This window comes from Lepisosteus oculatus, chromosome 6 (assembly GCF_040954835.1).
Source record: "Lepisosteus oculatus isolate fLepOcu1 chromosome 6, fLepOcu1.hap2, whole genome shotgun sequence".
In the NCBI taxonomy this organism is placed as follows: Eukaryota; Metazoa; Chordata; class Actinopteri; order Semionotiformes; family Lepisosteidae; genus Lepisosteus; species Lepisosteus oculatus.
In genome coordinates this window covers 22,060,619-22,081,993 of record NC_090701.1, presented here as the reverse complement: position 1 = coordinate 22,081,993, position 21,375 = coordinate 22,060,619, and the positions used below count along the sequence as shown (strand labels likewise).

Here is a 21,375-nt window from a genome sequence, read left to right as displayed (position 1 = left end):
TTTCTGTCCCTATACCCCTATAACTTCTGAATCCCTTCTCACATTCTCTCTCTCCTCAGCCTCTGTTGTTCCTCAACCAAAACATTTCTTCCTTCTTCCTACATTTTACCATGGGTTTAACCTCTTCTTATTCTGATGGGGGTAATGTCTTGTATCTACTGTACCATTCTCCTATAGTTTTCATGTTTGAAACAATACTGTAAAGTATGTAGCAGGCCTGGTCACAAAATTTAGTTTAGCAACTGTAGCAAACATGATTTTTTTGGTGTCCCTTTTTATTAGACACACTTAAAAAAACAATTGCTGTATATACCGTACCACAGTTTTATTTTTGCATATTGCCTGTAATGCTTTAAACAATGAACCAGACCCGTTTTAATTTGAAATATGCCAGTGAGCATTTTAAACAGGGTTATGATTTGAAATTATAGTTTGCTCATTCAGCTCATTTAGGTTAGACTGAACCGTGGGAGGGAAAATTTCTGCATCTTTCCCAAGTTAGTCATGTCAGACTCAGTTTAATACTTCCTTTTGTGTTTTTATACCCACAATATATAGGCTGTTTAACTGTGGGAAATTTAACTTTTTGATACACACAACCACAGTTGCTTTTGTCAGTAAAGATGCGTTTACTGTAAAATGAGTAAATAACGTTAAAGAAAAAATTGTGAAAATCTCAGAGTGCTCATTGGTATCTAAGCCTAAAATCATTTTCTTTTATTTATACCAAACTTAAATTAAAACTTAAACCAAAACTTCAGTTCTATTTTATTCTGACCAGCAACCATTGCTAGAGGGAAATAGTAGTATCGACTTTGCACATAAAAAACAGATGCCAAACAGACAATAGCCGGTGAATGATGCGGGAGGGGGAGGGAGAGGGAGAGCAAATCCTGTGGACTTGAGTCGCTACATCCGAGCAGAGATTGAGAAACTCGACGAAACGCTTAGCCTTTAGTCAGTTTGGCCACACTGTGAGAAACAAGCTCTCCCGTTGAACATTGGAGGATCTAGAGCTGGAAAACCTTTTATTCAATGCATGCACTATAAAATTATAAAATGAAACGTTTACAGGCTGGCTCCGGAAGGCAACTTGCAAGTTTTATTTTCTTTCTTACTTGTTCATTACTTTCTGCAACTCCATTTTCTTCAAAATATAACCTGTTCTCACAGGGTGCTCCTTACTCCGGTTCTGTACACAGGCACAGAAATAAGTAAGTAACGTTTTTTTTCTTTCTTTCTTTGGTTTAGCAGTATTTAAACCAAAAACGTTAACAGAAGCGTGTAGTGTGGTGCAGTGAAACGTATTTTCACGATTTTCAATTAAATCCATGCATTTACAACGTGTACATTATTGTTCATCACCACAAACGTTTTTAGTCTCATTTTTTTACATTGTCTTTGACTTCATTTTCTCCCAGTTGCTTCATTTATTAGACTGAAAATGTTTAATAAAATCAATAGTTATCTGTATAGTTAAAAAAAAACTCGCAACTGAGTCTCAATTTATACATTTGGTGGCGTCTCGCTTAAGAAATGTAATAATAATAATAATAATAATAATTATGTGTTTATCTACAGGAAGGGGAATGCTATCAGGATGGTAGTATTACGTGTTTGAATATCATGTTTTATTTTCTTGCTTTTGTGTGGAAAGGGTGTGGTCGGCGTGTTTTAACTTCTTTAATGATCTCACTGTAGGAATTGGTGTGCATATGTTGTGCAGAAGAACGTGACTTGCGCTGTACTGGATGGAACTGAAAGTTACGTCCAGTCCGAGCTTGCACCCTGCCCGGGGAATGCGATGAACTGCGAGCCTCAAGTGATGTAAGTGTCCCGGGAGAGTGGTCAGGGCGGAGTGAGGGAATGTAAGTTTATTGGTCAGAACACTAGAGCAGCTGCTTTGTCGCATCCGAGGGCTTTCTGAAAATATTAAGAGTTTGTAACTGATAAAGTGAAAAACAAAACCTAATTTTTGGGACTTTCTGTATAGTATTAAATTTATGAAAGAATCCTTATGGATTAATCCTTTATTATTGCTCTTTTTTTCAATGCATTTTATTAATACAAGCTTTGTTTTGAATCACTTTTTAGACTGTAAAAATGCAAACTCATACACTGTCATTCCCATAAGGGGAATTAAAGCCAAATCCCTTTTCCAGTTGTCATACATTTTACAGCCTACATACAATCGACAAGACATGATGGCCTTTTCATCACAGTTGAATAAATGTGTTGAATTTTATTGCAGCTGTCCTCAGTGTGTTTTAGGATAAAAAATCTTACAGTAGTTTAAGCAGGTAATGCACCAAAGCATAATATTTTAGAGGACATACTGTACATTATGGAAAGTACTGTAGGAAAGAGCTGCAATGAAAATAATAATTAGGCACTTGAAATGGAAAACCATCTGGAGTTTGTTTAAGTAAATACATTTAATAGCTGGGATCCAGTGCTCTATGTATCATCCCCTAAGCAGTGTGGCACTGATGGATGTTCAGATAAGTTAAATTTCCCTTTGAGGAACAAATGTAATTGATTGTTGTCATCATCTTTTTAAGCTTTGACCATTTGTTTCTGCTATGTCTCCAATACATTATTGTACACTAGCTATGTATACCAATTCAGGTTGAAGTCATATTTGTCCATTGTGCTTTTTTCTTCTTATTTGAGGATATTTTGTTTTCTGTTTTACTGTTTAGAAAATGAAACTAAAGAACATACTGAATGGGCTAACAATAATACGCAGGTAGATCACACTGTTTTCCTGCCAGGAGCTTTAACAGTAGTGCAGAACAGTAAGGGGTATCCCATATCGCAAAGCTGTATATAATGGGTCTTCAAAGGCAGCTACACAATCGGATGTTTGTAAGAACTGGTCCTCCTCTAGTAAATTGAGACTGTGGTGATGTGAAGGAAATGCAAGACTGAACTATGAATATTCCTAGACTAGTTAAATAATCTTCTTAAGAAACTTGGCATTATCTGTTCCCACGTTATAGTAAGTAAGAGTAAGAGTTTTGGGAATGGGGGAGGACTAGCTGGATAAAAGCAGGGCCTGAAGGCGCCCTAATTGAATCTAGACCTTACCACTCCCTGATAACTATTCATTAGACAAGGACTTTCTGGAGTGAGGATAAAAGGCGAATTACTTGACAACAAAGAGTTTACAAGATGATACCTGAAGGTCTTCAAGTTGGCATTTCTGTTTCAGAGTATCATTTTAAATTAGGTAGATTGTTAGATGAAGATTCGAGGAGACATAGTCCTTTGGAATTTGCTCAGGTGTACAAACTGACTTGATTGAATAATCGATTTAATAAATAAGTGTGGAATGGATGGTGTATTGCTGCCTCATAGTGCTGGGATCCTGGGTTCGATTCTAGGCTGGGGTGCCTTGGTGTGTGTATTCACATGGGATTTCATTGGGTACACTGGTTTCCTGCTGCCTTCCAGAGGCACGTTGGTACAGTAGGTCAGTTGATTATGTTTTAAGTAGTTCAAGTAGGGAGCTGCGTCAGCATGCGTCGGCTGCAAAGGAACAGGTAAACATTTATTCCACTCCGAAAAGAGAAGAAAATAAACACAACATTTCGGCTGTGAAGCCTTCTTCGGGTGTGTGTCTTTAAATAGCTTGTTTCATTAGGGTCAGGAACAGGACCCCTTTCTCATCGATTTGCCTTTTAATTAATCAGTCATTGTGCTTTTATTCTTCGCATATTCCCCAATTTTAACAGGTTCAATCATTCTGTGTTTTGTATTCAGTTTTCTATGTTTCATGATTTCCATCAAGTTGAATTTTGGAATTTCTCCACTGGCACTAAATAATTATCTAAGGTTAGTACAATAAATAAATAAAATAAATAAAAAATACTTGACTTCATAGTTTAGATAATCAATGGGTTCTTATGCTAATTTAACAATCGAAAACAACAACAAAACCTATCTGTAGCCAAGTGGATGTCTGTGCATTGCCTAGCACTGCCATCTTCTGTTAATATTATGTATTGTATTCAAGAAAAGTGATTTTACAGTACTTTGCATTTAAACATTTTTATTCTTATTTTCCTGCACCTTGCATGCATTATGCTACAAAAGTACTTTATTTCAAACACAGACATGGACAGTAATATACACAGGGAATAGAATAAGCACATTGTCCTTAAACAATGTAAGCATAAAACTATAATATACAGTGCCATGCAAATTCTGTGGTTTCCCAATTTGTTAAAATTACAAAATTATGCAAATGTGACATTAAAAACATGATTTCAAGAACAGTACATTTTCTTAAGCTTAATGTTATATTAAAAACTTGGATGCTCAAACCAAATACTTCTGAGGGTAAGATAAGTTACAGTTAACATCACCAGAAACTAAAGAGAAAAACTGAAATATGTTGATTGCATTCAGACCTTTGAACTCACAACTTGATGGAAGCACCTTTGTTAGTAATTACTGCTGCAGATCTCTTATGGGTAAAGCTCTACCAACGTTCCTCAATGGTTTGTTACATTGTTTGCACATTCTTCTTTGCAAAGTTGCTCTAATTTGCTTGGGCATAGCAAGGCAGATTCTCAGTAGGATTCACATCAACTTTGACTGGGCCACTCAAGGATATCTATTCATTTGCTAATGGCTTTATCTAATACAGAGCCATGGGGGAGCCGGAGCCTATCCTGGCAAGCAACAGGCACAAGGCAGGATACAACCTGGATGGGACATCTGTCCATTGTGTGGCACACTCACACCAGGGCAAATTTACCCCCGAGACAGTTGTCCTAGTAGTCAGTCTTTGGCAGATCAAAGGAAACACAGAGAAAACAAACCAACTCCATGCAGGTAGCACCCCAGAAACTGAACCCAGAGCAGCAAGGCACCATGCCACCCCCACTAAAGGACATTCACTTTGCTATTCTTAAGCTTTAACTACACTTAATACACTTTTGCTACATTTGTTTTGCTTTGTGGAAAGTTGAATTTTGTCTCCGTTTTTAGTCTGAAGTAGGTTTTCCTCTAAGATTTGCTAGTACTTTATCCATATTACCATCTTTCTTGACAAACCTGCAAATGAGAAGCAGAACTAATAAAGGTGGTGCTGCTCATGTTAATCCAAGTACTCTCACTATTTTGTAGGTATCGGACACGCTTTCGCCCTACATACAAGATTGCCTACAAGACCATTACTGAGCTGGAGTGGAGGTGTTGTCCTGGTTTCCAGGGCTCAGACTGCAAGGAACTGAAGGATACACCATCGAGACAAATGTCACTGGGTCCCAATCGAACCCCAATACCTGCACAAAATGCACCAAGTAATGCACTTATAATGTAATATTATGCTAAATTGATTTTCCTTTAATGAAGGAGTATACGTTCTTGTTAGTAACACCTCTGATAAATGCATATAGCCACATACTGTACTGTCGCTGGTGGAAATTCTTTCCCCCCATAGAAAACATATACCTCTACTTAAATACCCATTGAAGACCTATTTATAACAAATTTAATGAATATTTTCCAATCTCATTATGTCCACTTTGAACTTCGACAGCTAAAACATGAGCTTAATTTGGAGAATATTGTTTGTTTAATTGAATCTGACAGTGTAAAGCCAACATTCCAGTTATTCAGACAGTACTACTGTACATGAATGTATATCATGCTACAGTCCATCTTGTACATTCCTGTTATCTTTTGCAAGTTAAGGTAGGGACTACACTTAATTTAGATACAGTTCACCCCTTTATTATAAAGATATCAAGGACAACGTTTATTGCCATTATAAGTGAACTAGATTTGACCAAATTTAGTAAAAAGTCTTATTTTCTTTCTTTGAAGCCCTGCTTTGTCTTCTACGGAGTCTACAAGTCATCCATCACTTTTAACTCTGTAATCTACACCTTTTCTTAGTATTTTGTTTCTTTTGGAGGTCATTACTGTAAACCTGCTAATATAATGATGAACTTATAAACATGTTAATCTTGGGGTACATTATCTTGGGATCTGGTATATACACAACCGCGGTATAATGTGGGACGTTTTATCAAGCTTGCAGTGCATAAATCATAACACCTTCATAACACGCCAGGCAGATCTCAGTCTTTACAACTAAGAAGGATTTAGTGGATTCTGAACTTAAATTAACTATCAATGAGCAAGCAATTAAAGCTTTTATCAAATTTATTAAATTTAATTAATCTATGCCTGTTTTACACACCTCTGTGTTAATAGTTAACTGTTCTAGGATTTTGAGTTGCACATAACTGATAATTATCATCTTGTTATATTGGCACTCAAGACAAAATTGCACTTTGTGTGACTTACAGTTTGAGTGATGAAGATGCTGGTTGTCTTGCAGAACCAGGGCTGAAAGAGACAGGAGTGCCGGAGAACCAGGAGGGGAAGATACAAGTGCTGGAAGATGAGGTCCAGCGGCTCTCTCAGACCGTTCTGGACCTGCAGGCTGCCTTGACTGGGATGACCGAGAACCTCAGAGTGAACATCCAGGAGGACACAAGCACGATGCTGCTTACCCTGCTGAACAACCTGAAGCTGCCTGACAGTGCAGTGGGCGGGGAGACAGAGAGCATTCATGTGAATGGCTTTGAACACAGCAAAGAGCAGGACGGGATGGGGGATGTGATGTCCAGGTTCAACAATGTAATGGACACCTTGAAAACCAAAACTGAGATGTTGGACGACCTGCACAGCAAAGTATACGGGCATGATGGGCAGCTTAAGGTCCTCATGGAAGCTGCCCAAGGTGCCCATGCTACAGCGCCCCCTTTCGATATTTACCAGGCCTATGTTGACAGCAAGTTTGAGGAGCTAAGAGTGGAGATACTGGAAGGCATGGAGATCAAGTTGGCTGATCTGAAAAACTCCTGTGATTACAATATATTGTCTGTCCAGCAGCAGTGTGAAGAAAATGAAGCCAACTACCTCAGCCTGACAGAGCTCTATGAGACCAAGGAGGCAGGCCTCAGGAAAGAGATTAAAGATCTCATGGTAAAGGTGGAAGGGTCACATGGGGCCAGGAAGGACAATAGCTGCTGTGAGTCAGGTTCCCCTGTTAAAGCCGAGCCAGATGACCTTGAAAAGAAGGTTGATCGTATTGCAGAAGCCCACAGGATCCTCAATGCAAGGCTTGATAATGAGCTGGAACGCTTCGCTACTCTTCAAATTGAAGATGATTCCAGGGAGCGCCTTGATGAGCTCGAGTCCAGAATCAATGTTACAGAGAGCAATGCTGAAGTGCACTGCTTTTACATAGAAGCGAAACTGAGCCAGCAGATTACAGATGAAGTGGATAGATTGAGAGATCTCTTTGATAACAGACTGAACTCTTTGGAGGACCAATTATCCGTCCCATCTTTGGAAACGAGAAACAGCGCTTCCACTCAAATATATGTTGATTTAATAGATAATCTACAGAATGAGTTGATTTCCCATAAGCATCTTGTCCAAAATGAAATGAAACGTCTAGAAGAAAGATTAAAGGCAATCAATAATTCATGTTCTGCTGATTGCAGTTCAAAAGACATCCAAACTTCTCTCCGGGATCTTCAGAACTACAAAAATAACTTAAGGTATATGCATTCAAATATGAATACCAACACTGCAATGCTCACAGCACTTCAGAGTGCTGTTGACAAACAGCTGCTGGCTATCCAGTCTAACAGCCAGAGCATAGCAGGCATGGAGGGTGAAATTGTCTCTCTTAAAGATAATGTCAGTGGTTTAAGGGGTGCCGTTAAAGGTTTAGGGGATTCTCTGAGTAAATACACACAAGATCTCCTCCACATTAATTCTACTTGTTGTAGAAGGGACAACACCTTCAGTTCTGATGCTGATAAAATCCAGGAGATGCTGGATAATCACATGTCCCAGATGAATGGAAACAGTAGTCAATTGGATGAGTTGAAAGACAGGCTGGATCAACTTACTAAACAAATCACCACAGAGGTCAGTCAGTGTAAGGAGAGCACCCAAGACATCAAGAAGGAGGTCTCGAATGTGGACGGCCGGGTGTCCAATGTGGAGAGTGTGTGCGGCAAGCTGGATTCAATTTCTGGCAGCCTGCAGAGGATCAAGGAGGGCCTCAACAAGCATGTGACCAGCCTGTGGACCTGTGTCCATCAGCTCAATGGGACAATGGAGACTCAGTCCCGGGACATCCATGGACTGAAGGACTCCTTCCAGAATTGCCAGAATGAAATCTCTGAAATTGCCAAGAATCTTCAAGATCTATCCAAAGTTACAAGCCCCCCAGGTAAGTTCTGTAATAAACATTGTAAGCTTTACTTAGGTGTGGGTGTTCTCTTTCCAGTGAGACAAAGGGGAACATGAAGCAATTTATTGGCCACAAATGTCTTTTTTCCTTTATTTCTTGAAATTACAGTGCCATTATTAAGAGCTCCTCAGTAACAGGCTGGAAGACTTTACAAATATTGATTTACATTACAGATCTCTGAGAAGCATTATGATGGTTAAACCAATCATTTTTAGAAACTAATACAGCATTATGGCCTTTACCCCGATTAAGATTTATTTTTAAAAATGTAGACGTGAGAAAAGTAAGGTTGAGAGATGTAATAGAAAGCTTTCCACATCTGAATTCAGGTTTCAAATGAGGTAAAACGGTTCTGTTGTGAATTCAATACTTCGAAAAATGAATTTATTTCTGTGCAAATTGAACATTCAAGGTTAGAACAAATCAGAAATGAATAGTGTTGGTTTTCTTCAGTGACATCTTTGACAAATTGTCTGCTACTCTTGCAAATTACGTAATGACATAAATTCATTGTTCCATATATAAAGACAGTAAAGAAAATACTTGTAAATGGTAACAAACGTTTCATTACACAAACTGAGTTAGGACAAAAGTTTGGCCTGCCTTTCCAGGAATGCCCTGAGATCATTTTGTCTCAGTGCAGAATGACCTTTTGTTTTGAAATGTTCTGCAATTATCTGGGAGTTGTCAGACAGCAGCCATACTTATCTCTAAGACTCTTGAGCATGTACTTAAACCTGCCACAGAGAAGTCATGTTACATGTGTGAGTAACAGGAATGCAGGAGTATGTGATTTTTAAACAAGCAAGTCCATTTTATTTTAGAAAACAAAAGGGCAACCAAACAAATACATTACAGCTTGACAACACAACACAACAGACATTTTGTTCACTAAGCAACAATGACCAGGACCAGGATGAGTGGTTTAGCACCATCAAGGGCAGGGTGGCAGTCAGCCAGGGCGTTGTGGACTCTCAGCAACACAGCGCCCCCTGTGGTTTTCCAGGCACTTGCAGGTTCATGTTGCTGAGGGTGAAAGACACGACTCTACCACAGTGGGTGCTGAACCTCTGAAATGGGACTGGGGGAGGAGTGCTATTCGTTGTTACTGATACCTGGATGCTTACATGAGGATAGAAAGTGAGGTGATTGACCATTTCATCTGTTTAAAAGGGACACTCGGCGTCAACATAAACTGACAAGCAAACAAATACAGTACCACTGCCCCGCAGACTCCTTATAAACACACTTGTCGATTGTCTATCTCCCATTCCTCCTAAACAGTGGAATTCTACATAGAATCATTGAAGTCTTATAATATATATAACAGTGAGGCACTGTGCTTGTACTGTATGTGGTCAGAAACAAACCTTTATGAGTGTAACCTCCTGTTGAGGGTCAGCTTTTATATGACTCACAGGGTAACAGTATATTTAGGAATTTTGTAGCTGTTAAATCAGGAGGCTGGCTAAGGGAAAATTCTAGATAAGGGTCACTATTTTTCACATGCTTGTTGTGTTATGCAATGGATATTGTACTGTTACATATGATCTTCAATGCTGCCTTAAAACTAGTACTGGAGAACTTATGTATTAAATGAATTGTTTGTTAATAGCTTAAAATTGTTGCAGTTCACTCAAGAGAATAAAAAAAAAGGTCTTAAATCCCACTCTGCTTATACTGGCATTTTACATATGTGTTCCATAATACTGAAGGCATCATAGCTGGTGAGTATGTCTTTCCAGTCCCTGCTGCAGACACTGTAATGTAAAATAAGGGTTAATGAATCCTGATTTGTAGTGTACAAGCATTCAGACTTCCAGAGGCTTAGTAATGAGAGGGTGGACATGGTTGGATAAAATATTTCTAAACTTGTAGATGACACACTCTAACAGTTTCCCTAAGCAACACAAGGAATAAAAAGCAAAATTCTGGTTTCATTTTTGGTTGAGAACTGAAGTAGCTTATATTTGTCAAAAACTGCTTTAGTAGTGAATAAATTATTGCTTATTTTCATTTAACTCAGTCTCATTATGTTGTGCGAATTATTTTCTGCAAAAGAGAGTGAGAGTGGCCTATGTCAAGTGGATGTGACTTTTTTTAGACCCTCTCAGCCACTTAACTACCAAACAATCACTGGTTATCTTGTCTGTAACCTTACTTATGCTAAGTTATGTTAAGTTGTTTCTGAAATATTATACAGTAAGTACTTGCTTAAGTCATAAACAATTACCCCTTGATAGGTCAGTTGTAATCCTACAGTATCATTACAACAGACTGTGTAGGTTTTAATGTAGAGAAATCTATTCCTCCACAAGTTCTGTTTCAAGGCCATATATCGTAAAACTTATCTGAGAACATTTATTTCAAACAATCACCCTCTTGTAACATAAAGAGCAGCTCTGGGTTGATCTGTTGATCTGGTTTTTATTACGCTTGCTGAAATCATTCCAGGACCCTCCCTGTGCCTCACTTGTTGGGTTTTGACAGCAGAGAGCAGTCCCCCTCAACAGATGTGGGGCTGTATACACATTATGTCATGCCTAATCATTTCCCTAGAGATCCTTTCTTTGGCATACAGTATGCACTTCAGTGGAGCTAGCATGGGAAACTGAAACAACACCGCTGTGTTGATACCATGGGATGGGCTGTCATTTCCTCGGGAAAATCTGTTTCCAGGCTCTTCCCCTGAAGATCCATTTTTTAAAGAAAACTGGCAGTGAAGCAGTTTTCGAATTTCCCTTTCTGGTATCACAAAATGCTTAGGCAGTAATCTTGTCCTCAGCAGATTTAATAGTGCTGCACATCATATTATGGTAAGTTGTATTCTGCATCACTGTAAGCATTTGAAATCAACTTTAGCCAATTTATAAAGCAAATTGGTGTCCACAAACATTTCCATGCTTTGTTTTTTCTTGCAGTTTGACCTTGTCAAATAATGCTACTTCATTTTTCAGAACGTAGGAACAATTACTGTAGAAATAAATGAAGGCGTTTATGAAACCATGGATACCTGGAATATGATCTGTACCTGAAATAAAAATGCAGTTCAACAGCATGTACAGTAGGCAGACCTGGGAACCTTTGATACTCTACAGACCACAGCTTGCTGAATCCAGAGAGAAGAGCGCAGGGCCTGTATCAGTGGGAACAGTGAACTGGAGACCCACAGTAGAAGCTGGCTACTACTGTTAATGATACACAACATGCAGATTGTTTTTTCCTTATCTGTAAAAGATGTACAAATGCTGGCAAGAACCTTGTTTTTTTACTTTCTGAGTAACCCTTGTCCTTTTGCTATCTGCAGTTTTCAAAGAAAGGTCCATATAGAAAATAGGGAAAGATATGTGACCTTTTTCAGTCATAATATTTGAATGTAGACATAACATTTAATGGAAATACAGAAATTAAATAGATTTAACAGAAAAATGAATGCAAAATAATGGCAAAATACAATATACAGTTCTATGTTTTTGAGAAGGAAGAAAGTGGTGTTTTGCTAAGAACATGTAAGAACAATTGTTCATGAACATATCTAAATTTACAGATTTAACTATTTTTTAATGGTTCCCAAAATATAATTGTAACAATTGTCATTTTTATGTGCACATGTTTGTTTCATATTGTTTAATAGATCATTCACATTCTTTTAAATATGTGTCTTTGTTTTGCCACCAGAATGACTGGGATAGTCATTTTCTCAACTGCCATAGTCAGGGAATTTTTGCAGTTTATTTACTGTAGTTTATTTATGCAGGTAACATTAAGAATCCTGGCTTCTTAATCCCTGTTTATTCTGAAACATATTCCACAGACAGCTCAGTCTGACTTAAATGTGGAGAATGTGTGCTTTTTCATGAGGTTTTTTGTTGGTGACCATGAGTAACCAAAGTCTGCCAGTAATCTCCACATCCTAAGCTAGTAAATCAGGCCCATGTAGAGGCTGTATTTTCTTCCACCCCTGTGGGATTTACCTGTCTTGTTGTAATAGGTTCAGCCTGTTAATCAAAATTGTAAAATACGAAGTTACAGTTTGGGCCTACCATCCAAGACTAAGGATTAAGCTCAGCCACATGTAGAAACTCTTTCACCAGTTTGAATTTTGTACTTTCGTGGTAAATTAACATAAAAACAGTTAAGTACACCCTGGGTTTCTGCTCTCCTGACTAAAAGAAAGATAATTTCCTATCACAAACGCCACAGGAATGCTTTCCTCCAGCACATGGTTTCTGCTTAGCTGTGGGGGATATTGGTTGTGTGCTAATTTGAAAGCCTGTCTGTTTCTCTTTCAGTTCCCTTTAATCATAACTGGGGGAGCTTGTCAGAGGCTAGCATTGCTTGTTAATTGGGCTAGTCTTGAGGGCAGAAGGCTGATATTTATAGTCATGCTTCACAGTGCCTTTCCTGGCTGTGTTTATGGCCAGCAGGCAACTCTTCAACATGTGTGACCCTCCTTTTTGTGCTCTGCAGAATGTGACATCCTGGATTTTTGTTTCAAGATCAGCCAGAACTCGTGTGCCTTTCATTTCTTTCTCTCTTCCTGTAGAAAGGTTTACCTCAGACTTACTGTGGTGGGCCCTGGTAAAAGTCAAGTGCAGTCAAGCATAGGGAAGTCATGATGAAAAAACATGTACGGTATATTAAGACATCATAAACCATGATAGAGAAAAGCTAAATCATAAATATAAAAAACTAAACCGAACACTTACAGTATGATGATGACATGTTGTAAAACGTTATTGGGGTTTCATTACCTCTAAATCACTCTTTTGTTTATAAAATGCCTTTTCTATTTTAACATTGTTGTAAGTAGATACATTTTACATAGATTAATGTAAATATTTTTTTCTTTATTCTTTAAAACTGATGTTTTAATGGCATCTCTCATAATCTGAGATGCGACGATTCCTAGGCTTCAGGATTCCAGTTACAGGGTTCCAGATAAAGACAGAACAATGTCCATATCACAGAACCTGACAAAAATGGAAACTGATTTAAAGTGGTTTCACCCAGCTAAAAGGAAATTCTCTCTTAAAAGAAAACAGTTCTTAGTACTAGATATTTCACTATAAGCAATGAACACTAAGGATCATTAGAATTTGTTTGCTTTATTTTATTTATCTCTAACCTGTGGAAAAATATTTACTTGTTAAATATTTCTGAACTTCTGGTTTGAGGATTCTGTGACCTTCTCTTGCCTGATAAATCCCCAGGTCTCTATCCTCACTAGAACTGGTAGAACTGCTATCATGGTCGAATAAAGGGATGTAGTTGGGGTTTGAAACTATTTCAGAGGCTTGTGGAATATAAAGTATGCTATTTCCTGTTCAAGTTGTCCTGGCTGCTCAACACCGAACACATTATTCTGTGAGGTGGCGTGGTGGCAGAGTGCTACTGTCTGAAGTTATACTGGTAGGTTAATTGGCTTCGAGGAAAACTGGCCCTGGTGTGAGCATGGACTGGTGTCCCAAGCAGGCTGTATCCTGCTTTGTGCCCATTGCTTGCTGAGATATACAGTAGGCTGCTCAACAACCCTGAATTGAATGAAGCTTTTAGAAAATGGTTGGATGGATGGCTCTTACTGTTTTGTACTGTGAGTGTAATTTATGTGCAGTTTATTTAATTTCCTGTACTTTATTGCAGAACGTGGACACATGCCTTTGCCATGTGCTCAACAAGTGAATATTTTGCAATACTGCTGGTTTTACAGCCAGCACCTGTTAAGAAATAATGGAACAAACTGTCAGATCTGACACGGTTTTAAAAAGCTGAAAATTTAACCCGAAAACAATTACAAAGCAGGTTTTCCAAGAGACACTGAACATGAAAACAAGCAATATTTTAATTTCAAGCAAAGACAAATCAACACCCCTTGCTTTGTTGAACTGGTTTGTACAGTATATGCTTCAGTGCTATTAAGACTATAGTAAAAGTAAACTTTGCTGTTAGATTCACTTACCTGGACTACGGAGGACAATCTTTGGAAAAGCTACAAAAATAACAGATTTGGTAGCAGACAATGTTTATTTCCTAAAATCAATCACAATGAGGATAGACTGGGAATGGAGAATTGTTAACAGAAGACTTCATTGATCACAATATTGAAAACTGATAATGAGAATGTTCAGCATAAACTTGATAACTGTGTATAAATTAATCCAAAATCGATTTCCTTTTGTTTGAGGGCTTGTGTATTTTAATGTATTAATTTAATTCTGCACCATTGTGCAAAAAAATTGTTTTTATTAATATAGTTTAGTGAGCACCTCTGATTATTTTGTGAATATAGTGTGTATGGGATATTTAGTGCTTATTGGTCAGTTATTGTTATACAAATCTTGTTTTCACCCACCATATTGGAAATATGACAGTTTCTCCTGGGCTTGGATAAGAGAAACACCCATTTCCTGGCACTTAGACATGACTTGCTTCACTTGAGAAATAGAGGGTTGTCAAGAGATCAACTGTGTATTCGACGTTAAAAAAGTCTGAAACTTTATTGGTTGTAATTCATTTCATGTTGTTATAAATTTATAAAGTAATAAAGAATGATCAAAGCTGTTGTATGTAGCTTTGGTAGACTAGGTAATGTGAAATGTCACGCCCTCCAAATCTAGAGGGCAATCCTGCTCTGTCTTGTTCCTAGTTTCCCTGGGCTTACTTGTTCTTCAGGTGTGTCTTGTTGTCTGGGGCTATATATTTCCGGGTCTCTCCTTCCTCTTCGCTCGGCATTAGGATCGGTTGTCAAGAGGCTCTCCTCAACAGGTCGCCCCACGTCTGCTACCTGAGGGCTTATGTCTCACTACGACTTCACCCGATACCTTGAGCCTAGACTGAACCTCTGTGTTTTCTCTTTTCTTGCCGCTATGCATAGGGTCCTTCCGTCTCGCCGGTCTCTCTCCATGGCAGCCCTTGGCTTCCGTGACAGAAATATATTGTGACACAATTGTAAATAAAATGTTTCAGGGAAAACTGAAGATCAAGATGCATCACATCTTGACAGAAACATACAGTAGTCAAGCTGTTGAGCAGGTTGAAGAGCTCTTGTGTTGTGGATGGTCTCTAACAGGGTCCCCCTTTCCTGGTTTTGAAGGGCTGGTATGTTTTGCAGGTTTTCCATGTCTCTTTAACGCACCAGCACCTGAAGAGCTGGGAGAAAATGGTAAATTGGTCAAATTAAACCAATAACAAGCTGAATCAGATCTCCCAGCTGGACTGAACACTGGTAGACACACCCACCATCTGGGACCACGATAGGGGGACCCCTGGCCTATGATTTTACCCTTGCCTATAGGCAAATTGAATTCCAGAATTAGTTCTACCAGGAAAATAGATCAAGGTTAAAATTTGCTTGGATGAGTTTAGCTGGTACTCACCATATTTTATTAAAAAGGAAGTAAGACCTGTCTGTTTAAAGCAGTTTGACAATGTAAGAACATGGCAGACATTCCTTAATAGAAGTTTGAAGTTAGACAACTATTACACTTATGTAGTACATTAGTATTGTCTTACTAATTCTTAAAGGTCATTTGAATTTCATACTTCAGTTTTCTTTTTTGGAGCAGCTTAATCATGAATAAAAACATTTGGGATGAGCTCACGAGTAGATAAGGCAATAAAAGCGTTGTTTGAAGTGAAGGTTGGGTCCTGTTGTTGGGATATTGTAGGTTTTGGGCTTGATCAGTGTTGTTAGACATCTGTGACTGGGTTTCCCTAAGCGCTGGTACTTGTCCAACCACTGCCAGATGGGCCAGCTTCGGCCTGGGATTCCTAAGCTTTCTATGTAAGAGTAACCCCTGGGACCAGGCACCTGCAAGCTTGCAGTGATGTCAGTGAGAGGTCAGTATTCTTTCAATAGTCAGGCAGTGTGAGCTTGAAGCTTGTCAAATAACAACCAGCTGATACCAATGGGTATGTCAAAAAAGAGCTTATGCAAAGCCAGTTCTTATCTGACTACAATACAGTTACAGCATTGGTAAGCCTTGCTGATTAATAATTGACAATGTCTTACTGAATGGGTAAAAAAATAGAAAATTTAAATACATATATATATAACGGTACATATATAATGGTACAATTTAAAGTACAGTACTTGTATGGGTGCAGTTGCAGGGGAGATGTAAACTAGGCTTGCCTTCTGATGCTTCTGTGGGAAAACTAAATTCTTTATCTGTCTTCTTATCTCCAGAAATAAAGGTAAAACCTAGTGTCAGTACGGTCACCAAGAAACCAGCTCAGCCGGAAATCCAGAGGAAACATGAGCCAGACGTTCAAAAGATCCAGCTACCATTCATTCCCAGGAAACAGGTGCCCGTCACCACTCGGCCTCGCCTGCGGCCCACACTCAGGCAGCCCCTGACTAGGCAGCCCGTGGCCAGGCCGCCCAAGGTGGTGATGGAGACAGGGGAGGCAGGCCCACCGGGAACAGTGCAGAAGACCTCTGCTGGTCTGCCTCAGGACACCAACGGCTTTATGACCGACTTCAAAGGAGTTGCCGGAGCGCCAGGTTAGTGCATGAGCAGTTATGTGTGATAGGGGAAGCAATGGAGTACTTTCTATTGAAATACTAAGGGGGGGTGGGGAGAATAGCCTTTTGTCCTCAAATAGATTGTTCCTTCAGCAGGTGTTTCTAACTTTGGTCATCAAGGTTCGCAGTCCAGCAGACTGTTCATGTAGACTATTAGAGATTCAAAATGCCCTCCTTGAGGATAAGGTTTGGGACCCCATGTCCTATAGCCCCCCATATGCCTTTTCACAGTTGACCTTATTAGGATCCTCATCTCAAGAGCTGCAGTTACACAGCTAAAATGTTCCATATCATTGAAGAAGTAGATCCAGCTTTACTGCTGCCACAAGGAATTCTTTCATACAAGACAAGAAATTGAGTTTATTTAACTAACGTTTGGGAGGGATGACAACAACCACACTCAATCATTCCCAGCCGCCAGTGATTAGCAATCACTCCCTTCGTCCTTCCTCCACCAAACACTATAAATACCAAATGGGATATCTCTCTCCCTTGCGTGTGACTTTTGCATCCCACCTCCACCCCAACTCCACCTCTGCAGCTACCCCTTGGTTACCCTGCGCGGAGGTCCTGGCCTCCTCGTCCTACGGCCAGGAGGTCGGCCCTCAGCCAAGCGGGTTAAGCCAAATATTCACTCCCAATAGTTTGTTACGCTTCGATTTTGGGGCGTTGTCATTCCTTGTGAATAAAACTTCAAGCAGTAGCAAAACTAAGAATATTATTCTTAATAATAGTAGTGGCATTGATAGAGAAAAATTATCAACTCTGTTTTAAATGGTTATGTAGCTGTTTTTATTCCTTTCTAGGCTATCCTCCTATTACTACAGTATCATTTGAGCCCAGGGTTGTTTCAGGTAATATTTTTTTTTTCTTTTTGCATGTTTTTGTTTTAATGGGGATACTGAAAAAGAGGACTTTAAATTAAATACTTTTCTTCCTCTGTTTTTTCTGTTATATAGTTGGCCATTTTCCACAGAAGCCTTTGCCTCATAAGCCTGTATTGATCCCAGGTACAGTTTTACACTATATTCTGGCACTGAGGACATCCTGCTCACTCAGAAAACACATAAGTCCAGTAGCAAATATACAAAAAATATCCTTCGTGTATGATGGGGTGTTCAAACTTTTGGATGTTTGTAAAACATAAGGGAGTTTCATAGTGTGAGTTTGTGGATTCTGTACACAATTTTTAATATGTTCACACACATTGGTTTTATAATGGTTTAGGCAATTTTATTTTTTTTTGTTAGCTGTACTTACCCTAACAGCTGTCTTATCCCACCCTTAACTGTAATTCCTCTGTAAACGCAATTGACAACACCCCTTAGCTGATGCATTGCACCCTTTTTTTTCCTTTCACAGTTGACAGAAAAAAGAATAAAACAACTCCCATTTCATTAATAATAACTTTATTATAGTTCTTTTCATCCCAAAGAATTCCAGTGTCTACTATACTGTACCTATCGCTCAGTTTGATAGAGATTCACATTTCCGTAATCAACAGAAATCTGAATTTTACCAAAGAAATGGCACATATGCAGGACTATATGGAATTTCTAATTATATGATCCTTACCTCTTCTGTGTGATTGCAGGAATCAGCACTGAGACAGAACCGTTCTCCTTCTCTGCTGGTCTGACCCAGAGATCCTTCCCTGGTGACTTGGGAGTGATCCGCTTCAACAAAGTGCTGGTCAATGATGGAGGCCACTATAACCCTCACACAGGTGCTGACGCTTCAGAAGAGGCAAAAGTGTCTCTCTATTTGCTGTTGCTGCTTTTTTATCTAATTCCTCTCCTCCATCTCTCTCTCCCCTCTTTTCCTCCTTCACCATCTCCTTCTCCCTCTCTCTCCTACCCCATCTACTATTTCCTCAGCTTCTCTAAATCATTGTTATAGTTCTTTCAGAAATAAATTCAGGTAGGGAGCTGCATCAGCATGTGTAGGCTGTAAAGGAACAAGTAAAGGTTTATTCCATGCCGAAACGAAAAAGAGACACGTTTCGGCTGTGGAGCCTGAAGGAGGGGACACCTGAAGAAGGCTCCACTGCCGAAATGTTGTGTCTCTTTTCGTTTCAGCATAGAATAAACCTTTACTTGTTCCCTCAGAAATAATATTTTGTCAAATACAGCTATCACTTGAAACCAAATGGCTTCAGTGGTATGTAGTCCTGCCAGGCACCCAGGCAACATCCCCTTGCAGCCTGAGACTGGACCTCACAGTATAAAGTACCAGCATCACATACAGTACCTTAAACTCATTGAAAGCAGTTTCACATATTCAGTGTGGTAAACTCAAAACCAAGCATTTACCACAAACAGTGTCTTCATGAACTGTTTCAGCTGGTGTGGAGCTGACCAATCTGGCTAAGGGGCAGCCAGAAGGTGTTTCCTTTCACTGTGGTTCAAGTACATGTTTGGTCCAACTCGGGCAATACAGTACTGTATTTAATTTCCAAGTGGAGCTGAGTGAAAATAATTAAAGTATGAGAGCTTTTTAAATTCTGATATCCAGATTTTAATTTTAATAATTTCATCTCAAACATTTGCAATGTTCAAAGTGTTTGATGTTTGATATTTCATTCTAGTTGTCTTTCTGACACTTTATCTTACTCTTATGGTAATAGAAAGCAAAACTTTTAAGGAGGTTATTTACAAATATATAAACAAACTGAATAAAAATAGCAACATCATTTTATTGCATATTGCTCATTTGTATTTGATTTTGTTCTTCTTTACTAATGTGAGTAATAGCTGAAACCTCCTACATTAGCATTACCTAACAATTAGAACTTGAACTGCAGGTTGGCATATTTAACTATAGCTCAGCCAGAGAGGTCAGCTCAGCTCAAGTCAGTGGAAAAGAGGAAAAAGTGTCCAAATGAAACATGTAGAGGGATAACCTGTCGTAGCTAGAGTTATGGTCTTAAACATGATAATATCATGGTGATAATGCCATTTTTACTTAACCTTCAATTACTTTTATTTTGAAATCAAAATTCAGAATTCGTCACTGCATCATAAAGATATTTGGATGTGTACGCATATCTTTCTCAGTGCATGCTGATGAATGTTGTTGAAGGCTACCTACAGGTGCTCTCACTTGTACTTTTCTAGAGGGCGTCCGAAAGATCAAGTCTTTGTGGATCAGAAGTCGTGTTTATTCAAAATGTCCTTGTATTTGAGCCCCTGACAGAACTGTAGTTCTCAAGAAGAGTTGTGTGAATATGGAACAAGCTACCCAGCCTTGCTGTTGAAGCCAATAGCTTTTTCTTTCATTTCCTTTAAGAAATGGCTGGTTGAAATCCTCGGATCAATTATCTGCTAAGTACCCGACAGGTGGGATGGGCTGAATGACCTGCTCTGTCCTGTAACTTTTCTTATGTTCTTGTGTTTGCAGGTATCTTCACTGCTCCAGTTGAGGGCCGGTACATGATCACTGCTGTCTTGATCGCCGAGCGGGAGGAGAGGGTGGAAGCTGTGCTGTCAGTATCCAATGAGAGCGTCCTGAGGCTCGACACTGCAGGCTACAAGAGAGAGCAGCTGGAATACAGGCCCAGGGGTGGTAGGCCTACCTGTGGAGGCACTGGCACATTCAACATCATCCTCAGCCTGAAACCGGGAGACACAGTCAGTCTTGTTATGACAGCAGGCAGACTGGCCTACTCACAGTCCAATGAAATTTTCTCCACCTTTAGCGGGATATTTCTGTATTCCCCGATTTCCCACAGATAGCCCGCTAAAGAATTGCAAGAGATGGCCAAACATTTTTTTTTAAAGCTAAAGAATTCTGTCAGTGTGGGAGCTTTAATATATTTGTTAATAATCTATATTTGAAAGTCTCCTTTTGTTACCAATTTAAAAATTATTTTTATGGAATAATAGTTATTTTTTATGCAATTAAAAGACATGGATTGTAAGCAACCTCAGTGTCTAAAGAATCTACTGTATGAAAAATGCATTACATTTTCCTCTAAAGTAAGGTACATTTAAGGTGTATATATAAAGACAGTACTGAAATAATACTGAAATTCAAGGGCAACTTTGTTTTCAAGTTTCACAGTGGAAAAAGGAATCAGTCATTTGAATTCACGGAGATATGGTCTTAACATCTCTTGTACAACCTTTAAAGGATATAAATCATTGTGTTCTGTTGACTTGTACTGTAAATTGTAAGAGTCAAAAATCCATGAGACCAAAATTTTTAATAATTTATAGTAACTTATAAATCAGTAACAAAATTGGTATTTTCAAATGCATATGATTTCCCAATTAGGAATAGACAACATTGGCTCTTCCTCTCCATGACACTGTAGCTTTACTTTTTTAAAGCTGTCAGTAGTAGCCAAGGAAACCGTTATGTAAATAGAATAAATTGGAAATGCCATGTTGTCTGCTGTAACGTCACTGTTGTCTGAAATACACATGTACAATAAACTTTTTATATCAAAGGTGTCGGCAGTTTATTCTTTATGGTAAAACAGACATTATCCCAAAACTTTATATATGATTCTGTAAGGACAAATAACTCCATCTGTTATGGGAAGGACAGTTTA

At 38.9% G+C, this 21,375-nt stretch overlaps 1 protein-coding gene across 1 annotated transcript; it reads left to right on the top strand.

Moving 5' to 3' along the window:
• Positions 1 to 898: 898 nt before the first annotated feature.
• emilin2a (elastin microfibril interfacer 2a) lies at positions 899 to 21,270 on the top strand. Its single transcript, XM_015354439.2, has 9 exons — positions 899 to 1,214; positions 1,702 to 1,827; positions 5,137 to 5,312; positions 6,359 to 8,272; positions 16,482 to 16,799; positions 17,627 to 17,674; positions 17,780 to 17,830; positions 18,415 to 18,546; positions 20,220 to 21,270. The coding sequence occupies exons 1-9, from the start codon at positions 1,060 to 1,062 to the stop codon at positions 20,552 to 20,554; spliced, it is 3,255 nt and encodes a 1,084-aa protein (XP_015209925.2). The 5' UTR covers positions 899 to 1,059; the 3' UTR covers positions 20,555 to 21,270.
• The last annotated feature ends 105 nt before the right edge of the window (positions 21,271 to 21,375 follow it).

Coding starts and splice junctions, on each gene's coding strand:
- emilin2a (XM_015354439.2), top strand. CDS start 1,060: ATGAAACGTTTACAGGCTGGCTCCGGAAGGCAACTTGCAAGTTTTATT. Junction 17,675..17,779: donor TGAGCCCAGGGTTGTTTCAG/GTAATATTTTTT, acceptor TCTGTTATATAG/TTGGCCATTTTCCACAGAAG. Junction 17,831..18,414: donor TAAGCCTGTATTGATCCCAG/GTACAGTTTTAC, acceptor GTGTGATTGCAG/GAATCAGCACTGAGACAGAA.